This window comes from Salminus brasiliensis, chromosome 8, assembly GCF_030463535.1.
Source record: "Salminus brasiliensis chromosome 8, fSalBra1.hap2, whole genome shotgun sequence".
NCBI classification, from domain to species: domain Eukaryota; kingdom Metazoa; phylum Chordata; class Actinopteri; order Characiformes; family Bryconidae; genus Salminus; species Salminus brasiliensis.
In genome coordinates this window covers 35424389-35435132 of record NC_132885.1, presented here as the reverse complement: position 1 = coordinate 35435132, position 10744 = coordinate 35424389, and the positions used below count along the sequence as shown (strand labels likewise).

At 36.4% G+C, this 10744-nt stretch overlaps 1 protein-coding gene across 1 annotated transcript in view; it reads left to right on the top strand.

The window, feature by feature from the left end:
- Positions 1-1171: 1171 nt before the first annotated feature.
- Positions 1172-10744, top strand: part of LOC140560726 (glycerol kinase-like) — a 31368-nt gene continuing 21795 nt past the window's right edge. The window contains exons 1-2 of the mRNA XM_072685242.1: positions 1172-1416; positions 9039-9112. Coding sequence (XP_072541343.1) covers positions 1339-1416; positions 9039-9112 — 152 coding nt within the window. The 5' untranslated portion in view covers positions 1172-1338. The remainder of the gene's footprint in view (positions 1417-9038; positions 9113-10744) is intronic.

The following is a 10744-nucleotide window of genomic DNA, read 5'->3' as shown; positions in this document are numbered from 1 at the left end:
ACAAACGTCCTGTTTATTTGTTCGCCCTTGATAAAATTCTATATTTCCACACCACAAACTCAGCAGTGATTTGCAATGCCTCTTTAATAATTTGAATAATATCATTCCTCATACACGTCTGTTTTTCGCCCACTAATGATGATCTGCTTGAGGTCATTGACCCATAAAACATCCGCTGGAGGGTGTGACCACATGTCGTAGAAGGTTTTTAGGTCATCTTGAGTTCAGCTGTGTTGAAGTAGAAATAGGAACTCTTACACCACTTCAAGGTGAAAGTGGATATTAAAGAGAGAGTTTCCACTTGGCCTTTAGCCTACAAATACAACAAAGATAGGGTTTATAAATGTTACTGTTTATTACAAATATTTCATAGCCATTATTTTCTGTGGGCTTTCTGTGTCCCATGACAAACCTTTAGCACCCTGTCTCCTCCCTTTCACTCAGTCATGATCCTTTCTTAGCTAAAAGGGAGGTCTCTAATTTCTTTACAATGGTGATATGAATCAGTAAAATCAGTCAAATTTCTTTAGTGGTTTTTATTTACAACTCAATACCACAGCTGAACACTATTCTTGGTGTCTTATCTGAATTTTTTCTAACCGTAACTGTAGCTAGTATACCAGGTTGCATCCTGCATTCATTCTCTGTCCTGTATTTATTTTATTTTTGTTTTGGAAAGTAAACAATATCTTAGACATCAGACAACACATTGATATCCATTTTGTGTCCTAACTTTCTGCGAGGTAGCCTTTACAGCATTTAACACCTCAGGAAGGACATCTGATTCCATTCAACACCGCCGTAACTCTGCAAGTTTCTCCAGAAAGAAGCATTGCGCACTAAAACCACTAAAGCATTGCCACGTTTAGTTTTACATCATTCAATTATGTAGAAACTTTGAAAAATTTGAATTCTTATTTATGTAATTGCCAAACGTCGGTTTAGTTTGCAGAATAACTGCTAACTATATTTCTGCTGTCAGAAAATGTTCTGCTGGCAGACTTGCTTGTTATTTAACTGGAGCACACCACAAATACGGACTTTACTCGCTGAGGGTCGTTTGCTGAAGACTCCCACCCCCAACAGAGTAGCGTTTTTTGGCCATGCTCCCAGTTTGCTGGCAGGCGAGTCCGATGTCCTCCTCATGACTGGAAAGTGTTTGGTGTGTTTCTGTATGTGCGGGGGGGCGGCTTCACGCCTACGTCAGCAGCGCGTCACGCGTGGCAGTGGCAGGCGTGATGTCTTTTCCACACGCGCTTCAGTCGCTGGCGATATAAACAGCGCAGCCGGCCGGCTCCCGCAAAACAAACCTGAAGGCCTGAACATCTGAACGACACGATGTCAACGACCAACACGATTACGACAGACCCGCTGGTTGGGGCTATTGACCAGGGAACGAGTTCGACAAGATTTTTGGTGAGAATACAGATGTTGGCTAAATGACACAAGAACGCACCATTTAATGTGGAACAGGACATTCTAATAAGACGCGCATGTGTTAAATAGGGGTTAAATAGCTGAACGGCTCACTTGGTTAATGAAGTTTCCACAGAATTTGCAAACTAATGACCGCTGGAACAAGAGCTCCTTTGAAGCTCTTTTGCTTCTTTGCCAAATTGGGCTTGGCAGTACTCTGTGTTAATCTGGTTGTCAAGTCGTAAAAATGTCTTCCTTTTTGCTATAACGTTAATGTGTAATTAGATTGGGAAACGTTAGATTTAAGCATTAAATGAAACCAGTATGTAGACTCTTACACTCTTACTTTTAATTACTAAGAACGTTATACTATTCTGCGAGAATGATTTGTATTCCATTGGTAATGTTCATACAGGCAACGAGGCAAAAATATCGAGGTGGCCTCTGCAAAATAACTAACCTAAGGAGAGATTCAGAGGTGGGCAGAGGGTTCAAAAATAGTACAATAAATACTACTTGTGATAAAAGTGCTGCTACTTATAGACCAAATCAGGCGTAGGCAGTGGTTGAATTGTAAAAAAAAAAAAAAAAAAAAAAGGTAAGGTGGGGAGGTAATGACATGTTTCATAATAAAATAATAATCACAAAAATAATCAAGGTGGATTGTGCAAAAGTTTGGACAACCCACCCATTACATAGTGCTCAGATGTATTTAACATTAACATTGATTAGCAAATGAACAAATCGGAGGCATATCACTAATAGAAATGGAGATCTATCAGCTAAATCAATGTTCCCAAGCTTTATAAAAAGCTTTTGCTGACACTCAGCAACCACAAGCTTCACTGATCAACTGTTTAGAGTCATCAAAGCTCACAAAGCAGGGGAAGAACATACGAATATAGCCAAACGTTCATTGTAGATTCTGCAGTGTGGAATGTTAAGAAATGGCTATTCAGGGGAACTGAGAAGGTCAAGTTGAGATCTAAAATACCAGGAAACCTCTCAGAGAGGTTTCTTACCAGCTCTTTTGCTAATCAACCCCCCTATATGACTGCATATAGAACCTGCATGACAGTTTAGCTGTGTCAGGAGTGGTGGTGCACTGTTTGACTGTGCAGCATTGCTTGCAAGAGTAAAAATAAGAAAAACTTGCCTGGAACATTTACAGAACATCTAGACAAGCCAGATGAATGTTGAAAATAAGTGGTGTTAACTGATAAAGTCAAAATAGAAACTTTTCACCCACAATCAGCAATGTTTTATGGTGTAAAAAAAAGAAACTGCATTTCATGAAAAGAACACCTTGTTGACTATGAATTATATAGGTGGCTTTATCATGCTTTGTGGTTGTGCTGCCACCAGTGGCAAGAATGGATTCCACAAAAATGCCAGCAAATCCTGGATGCAAATGTCAAAGCATCTGTTACAAAGCTGAAGCTGAAAAGATGTTGGATTCTACAACAGGACAATGATCCAAAAAATACCTTTGCAATACCTGAGAAGACTTGAACTGAAGCACTAAAAACATTTAAAAGAGGTAACTCTGCTAATGGGCAGGATCGTTTTACAAGAGGGGTTTTGTCTTTGTTTTCTTTAAAAGGTGGTTCTTACCCTCTTTGCATCCTCCCTCAAATTGAGCCATGGTCATAAATTAGGGGGAAGACACTACCCAACCCATCAGAATGTAATGTTTAAAGCTTCTTTAATAAGAAAAAAACATTCCTACCTCAATGTACTATAATTGTATAAAAAAACATGCTGAACTATTCATCCCCCAGAACTATTGACAATAAGAATGCATTAGAACCATGTTGTAATTGGCTGCTTTATTTACTTTATTAACATTAACTTTCATAAAAATGTTGTATAATGTTGTGGTGGTGTCCCATGTACCTACTAATATGACCTATTACATCAATTAATAACAATTGACAATTGAAACATGTAGTGTGTAGACTCTTGAGTATTGTACACTCTAAACAAAATGTTCTATATAATATTGCAAAGGGGTCATTAAATGATGTTTAAAACATAATTTGCCAGTATAACACTTAGTGTTGATCTAACACTGGCAAATTTGTTTTGTATGTAGGACAGTCTTTTGAAAGGTCTACAAAAAGTTTGCCAATGCAAAGAACCCTTTAACTAGCCAAAGAAGCATTTAAGCGTCCAGATGGGTTGCCATGGCTCCAAACAGAACTATTGTCTTTAGTGAAGAACACTTGAAGTAGGGCTGCACGGTATTGGAAAAAAGCTGACAGTGTGATGTTTTGTTGTTCTGCAATATATGTTGAGATGCAGGATTTCCACCAGATTTCACCTAAGTGAGTACAATAAGTAAGTACAATCTGCCTATGTCATGGACAATAAGAACAGTGTGAATTTTTCTTTTGAATCTAGAAGCAAAAACGTTTTAAAAATATAATTGGACATTGCATAAGACACTGCATGTCCTGCAGTGTGTGTATACCGCATGTGCACATCATAATGGTGATGCTATATAAATATATAGAATGAGAATTTTGAGAATTTCCCCACTGTGGGACTAATAAAGGATTATCTTATCTTATATTATATATATATAATGCTATATTTTGCATATAAACTCAAGAGTGGGTGAGACAAGGCCAAGACATGATTTAGATTCAAAATAAATAATTTACAATAAATATAGTAAATTTTACATTCATACCTTAATGAACCCAGTTTATGATAAAGAATCATAAATAAACAAATTAAAGAACAGTTAACAAGCAAACTGGCTTATGAACCTGTCCCTGACTGTTTTCAAGACACATGCATTTCTGCTGAGAGATGCAGAACCAGCATCTAAAGTGAAAGATGTAAGTGGACTAAGGAAGTATGAAGTAATATTACAGTATTTCCCACCAATATGACTTGGGACAGCATTACACAGTTCTCGCATGTGGTCTCATGCTTGCTCGCAGCGTTCCGAAACATACTCACAATGTACTCACAATGATAATGATGCCTTTCTCCCTTTTACAAGTCTACAAGTACAAAACTGGAACAAATTCAGGTTAACATGCAGGGGTATATTCTATATATATTCTATATATATTCTATTTTATATACCCTTTGTGTATGTGTTGTTTTTGATAACTGAATCTCTTTACTCTTTAGTATGTCCTTTCAGTGTGTATTGAATAAAAAGGCCTTGATCGTATGACATTATATAGACCAGGGCTGTCCAATCTTATCCGCAAAGGGTCGAGGTTGCTGCAGGTTTTCACACTAAACAAGCAACAGCACACCTGATACCACTTGTTTAATCAACTGGTGAGTTTTCAAACAACTGATCACATGTGCTTCTGCTTGACTGGAATGAAAACCCACAGCCACACCGGCCCTTTGCAGATAAGATTGGACACGCCAGACTATTGCAGCATCAGTTAGATCATTAAAAGGGACTGTGAGAGACTACGGAAATCTGAATCATTTGGCTCTGGTTTTGCATTGTGTCCTGTCTTTCAGTGGAACTATCTAGGCCTTCTATTTTTAAAGGGGTCTACAGTTTGTTGTACTGGCCTGCCATTGTGCTTTGGTGTAGATTAGTTGCTGTCTGATCATGTTTTGGGTTGTTTAGCATTAAGCCTTTAGACTCGGTCACTTACTCTCTTACAGTACCTATAAAAAGTATTCAGCTTTGGATGTTTTGCCCTTTTATTGCTTTTATTAATGGAATCATGCTCAATATAACTTTGATAATAATATACAAAAAACTCAAAGTAAAAACTGATTTCTACAAAGTTATGTCAATTAAATACAAAATTATGTAAAATAAGGTAAATAATGTAAAACATTTTTGTATCAATCACCTGACTTATACTCTTTAATAACCTTTTTTGAGTTGTGTGGAGTGTTCTTTTGTCTTTAAAAAGACAAAAGACAGTTTTACTGTGTAACCAGTAATACTGATTAACCAGTTACTGGACAATCTAGAGAGGTATCTTTATTTTAGAATCACTTGAGATACATTCACTGCACTCTTTCACTCTTTCTTTACTCTTTGTGAGACTACTAGCACCAATTGCCTGGACCTATGCTTTCACTTAGATTTTTTTTGTAAATTCTTGTAAAGAAATCTACATTAAATTTTAAAAAACATTAAAAAACAGTGATTTCATTAATAAAAGCAATAAAAGGGAAAACATGAAAGGGAGTGAATACCTTTTTATAGGCACTGTAACTACACATGCATTTTGTATTGTACCTACAATGTGACTTGAATGATAGCTTGTGACTGGTGTTAGCTTGGGGCTGCCAAATTAGTTTGTGGCTTGAGTGTTAGATCGGAACACTATAGAACACTACAGCTTTGATTTTGGATGTTTTACTTGTTATTAAAATATTACAAATGTTAACACTATTACCCCACTCAATCAGTCTAGACATTTCTGGGAACCTAGTCTTTGCTTGTTTAATGTATATCAGCAGATGCTAGGCTAACACTGCTAACAAATGTTGAACTTTGCGAAACACATCCAGATCTGTGTTCGTTTTGCACAGGCAAATTATTATTGGTTGGAACATGGCAGAATTGTATGCATTGCTCTAATAGTACAAAGTAATAAAATAGATAATACCATCATATACTACCATGTAGAATTAATAGTATTTACTAAAAAATGCTATACACATTACAAATAATCTAAAGGTATAAAGTGGTTTGATAAAGTTTCAGTCTATATGACAAAGAATATTCCACAGTAAGTCAATGATTAACAGTAGTACTAATGTATTTAGAAAGGATTCATCACCTAACGTATACATGGCAAAAGCATTATGTGCACCAAGGTTTCTAAAAAGCTTCATTCTAGTTCAGCATGTCTCTAATGAAACTTGAAGCTAGCAAAGTGACAAAATGAGAACTACATTTTAACAAAGGGGGAAAGGAAGACCAGAATAATGGATGAGTTGTGGTCAGATTTGTAATGGCCACTGGGTTGATTCCAAAAATCAAAACAGACAGAAAATTTTGTGGATCGAGTGCTACATGTTTGAATGTTCTTCAGACTTTTTTCACTCAACTAATCACAAGAATATGTTTTATTTATTTTTGGTACATTCAAAACTAGCGCACTGCAGCAGACAGCTCCAGACTGTATCTGACACCTTTAGTATCTCCTACTGCAGCCTTGATGGCAGCTCTGGTTCTCCCCTGAAAAACATGAACCATACTGCTACATCACGTCTTCCTAGTCTGACCAAGGTCAAGTTTAAATTGAAAGTTGGAGGTCATAAAACAAATAAAACTAAAGAAAATAATTAGATTAAATTATAAGTAAATAAAAAATATTCTTTTAAATAATATAAGTAAAATGTAATTCAATAAATGTTTTCTAAATTAAGTTTTCTGGAAAAATTCGGGACATCCCTAATAAACACAAAGTTTATGACATGACCAACTAGCATTCCATTGTATTAAAGATTTCTCCAAATGTCACGTTTTAAAAAAATGACAAATAGGTTTCTTTTACAGCAAGAAACACAGCTAGACTGTCATGTATCAATACATTTAGCCTTTTTGTAAATGACATATATTTTGTAGGCTATAGGTCATGGTATAGCACTCATGTGTATATTGATTTTGAGACCATTTAGGCACAAAAACTGCTTAACGTGTTTAGTTCATTTTAATCTGTAAGCAGGTACTGCTGCATGTAAACACATAGGAAAGGTCATATAATTCTCTGTTCTCTAACTTACAGATTCATTTTTGGTTAGTTTTACCATATTTTCATTTCAACAATTAAGCAGACTGATACTATTTGTTGAAAACATTTCTTTCTCAGAATTTGCTGGTATTTAATTGACTTTGATTGAATCCATTATTCCCTCTGCCGATTAAAGGTTCCCAGTGACACTGGCTGCAGTACAAGCCCAAAACATGGGCACCACATGAGTGGTGTTCTTTTTTTAAAAGTCACAACTTTTTTCTCTGAACACACCTTTGCTCATTACAGCCAAAGAGTTCTACTTTAACTTCATTAGTCTACAGAACTTGTTTCCAAAATGAATTGTGCTTGTTTAGAGAAAAATAGTTCTGCTGCATCTGTAACTGTGTATTGATAATGAATTGAAGAGAATTTATTCCCACTATTATGTAGTAGTGGGCAGAGACCTTCTGAATATTAACCCTTTCACTGGTTGCCAGTGAAGGAATCAGAAACACTTCTGATTGGCTGCTTTCTACTCTACTCATCTCTCACTAAGCCCTACCTTTATATGCTCATTATGGATTTTGCAAACATGCTGATAGGGTGGGAGACCCACTGATATTGAGGGTTAATATATTCTTCAAAGGAGCACATGGTTTCTGATTGTTGGGTCAAGGTTTAAGAAGTCAGAATGTTTATAAAGAGTCCTACAGGACATCCATTCAAAAATTGTACAAAACAGAAATAATACATTAATTACAAAAATGCTTGAAAAGATTGTTTCATCTTTAATTTAATGCCCTTTGGAGATACTTTAATCTTATTCTCACTTAACTATTCATAGTAGCAATACATTTGACTGTAGATGTCCAAACTTTTGTATGGTTTTACTAATTATTATTAAGACTGGAATTGTGTCCATGGGAAATCATACTAAATGGGTTATGGGATCAGTCCCTAATGGGTCTAGTCACAATGCTTGTGGTACCAATATGAAATATGGGAGATAATGAGGGAAAAGACTTCTTTTTGTATTTGACAGTACCAATGTCAGACAGTGTTATCCCTAATGTGTTCTTCCTTGTGGAACATGGTAAATGATTGATTGTTACCATTTCTAAATAACACTACTAAAAGAATTGTATTAACGTAGTCATCACTGTTCAGAATAAGAGAACTTCCTGTTCTTGCTTAGTGCCTGTGACAACACAGGCCAATTTTCCCAACTATTTAAGCCGTGTAGTACTGAGAATGCTGTTGACCTTTCATCTGACTTGGATGTCAGCAGACTAGTAGACTTGTACACACAACTGATGGGTCGAAGTACAGATTCACTGGTTTACACTTCAACTTCTGTACAACACAAGTTTACCAATTGCCAGGGCAATGCAGGCTTGCACTGCACTAAACATGCAGTGATTTAATCCATGGAGTTACTGAGATCTGTCCAGTCAAATACTCTGTCCTGTGGTGAAGTGAAAATACTGTAATATACAGTATCAAATCATTTTTTTTTCATTAATACCACCTATGCATTCCTCTACCCATAATCTCTTCCCTGAATGTGGAGCATTGGGTCAAATCCTAATAGACAGTGGTGGTGAGCATTTACCTTCCATATCATACTGAGCTTTCTTTCTTATGTAATACTGTACTGTCCTTCATGATTCTTTAGAATTTCCTGTTGTCACAACACTCTCAACCAGTAGTTACAAGTCATCACAGTATCTTAGTGTATCTCCTCCTCCTTCTCTTTCTCTTGCTGCCAAGTGTAGATGGAGAAAGACTCAGACACACCTTTTTAGCTCTCTTTAGTCCTCATTTCTCACTGTTCTCACCTTTATTCTCACTGATATGTGAACATGCCCATAGTAGCAAGAAGAAAGTGTCAGCTTTGGAGTTGGCTATATTTATGATCTTTTTTTGTTTGTTTTACAGGTGTTTAATGCTAAAACTGCTGAGCTAATGAGCCAACATCAGGTTGAAATAAAGCAGAGTTTCCCCAGGGAAGGGTGAGTACAGCACACTCTAGATAACACACCTCTACTGATAAGTCATTGACATTATGGCAAATTCAACCTAACTTAGCTGTATTCGAAAGCTGCTATTTAACACGGGTAGTCATGTGCTGTCATGTGTTGTCATTGTATTGACAAATCCATTAATATGACAGTGTCATGTTATTGCTACTGGTAACTGTTATGATAGATACTACAATGTCGACAGCTTATGTCAGCTTGGCAGCTTATGTCACATGCTAATTTAAAGTCATGACATCAAATGTTATGACATCTGTTGTGACTTCTGATATGACTGCTAATAAGATAATCTAATCTGTCATGACAACACATGAGAGCCTATGAAATTTTTCATGACATATTTATGACATGGTTTTGACAGTATATCACATGGCTTGTAAGGGTGTGTTCCCACTTGAGTTTTTCCTGACCCTAGTCTGTTTTTCTGAGTTTGGTACATTTGGCCACAAATGTATTCTTTTCCACAAGCTTTTTAATTTAACGCCACCCATCCAGTAACTACAGTTTATCACTGTTTGATTGTCAGTGGCTGACCACAGAAACATAACAAGAAAAGATATGAGCCTGTTAGCAGTTTTTGCCTGGTTACTGTTAAAAAAACAGAGATTAACCAATTATCTACCACTTTGCAAAAAAATATGAATGTTTACATTCTTTACAAAAGGCATTGGATGGGTGTGAATTCATGTGTAGTGTGAGTGAGGAGAAGTCTTTGTGGGTGCAGTGTGACTGAGCATAGGATTTCCAGTCGTAAGTGCAGGGTGCAGAGTGTATTTGTATTGGTGTGATGATACAGATGAGGTCCATAGTCAACAAGCTATTGTTCATTCAGCAGCCTAATTGCTTAAGAAATAAACTATACTGGACAAAGCCCCGTTATTTTAATTAGGGATGTCACAATCATTAATACTTCAATATCAAGTCGATAACAGAATTCAGCCAAAGCTACCAGTACCTGGTTTAAGGACTATGATATCCCTATTCTTAATTGGCCAGCAAACTCGCCTGACCTTAACCCCATAGAAAATTTATGGGGTATTGTGAGGAGGAAGATGCGATACGCCAGACCCAACAATGCAGAAGAGTTGAGGGCCACTATCAGAGCAACCAGTGCCACAGACTGAACGACTCCATGCCATGCCGCATTGCTGCAGTAATCAAGGCTAAAGGTGCCCCAACTAAGTATTGAGTGCTGTACATGCTCATACTTTTCATGTTCATACTTTTCATTTGGGCAAAATTTCTAAAAATCATTTTTTTGTATTGGTCTTAAGTAATATGAATTTAGGGTTTCATTAGTTGTCAGTTATAACCATAAAAATTAAAAGAAATAAACACATGAAATATACCAGTCTGTGTGTATTTTCACTTTTTGAATGGAATTGCTGAAATAAATCAACTTTTTCATGATATTCTAATTTTATAACCAGCACCTGTATAAGTGTTCATTTAACACTGGCAAATTTGATGTGTACATGACAAATGGTAATGGTAAAGATATGTGTTTGACAATAAATGTGAGACATTTTCTGGCAATATCATTTTTCGAACCAGGGAATCCAGGTTACTGTCATTAACACCCTGTCAATTTCTCTATGCTGTTGT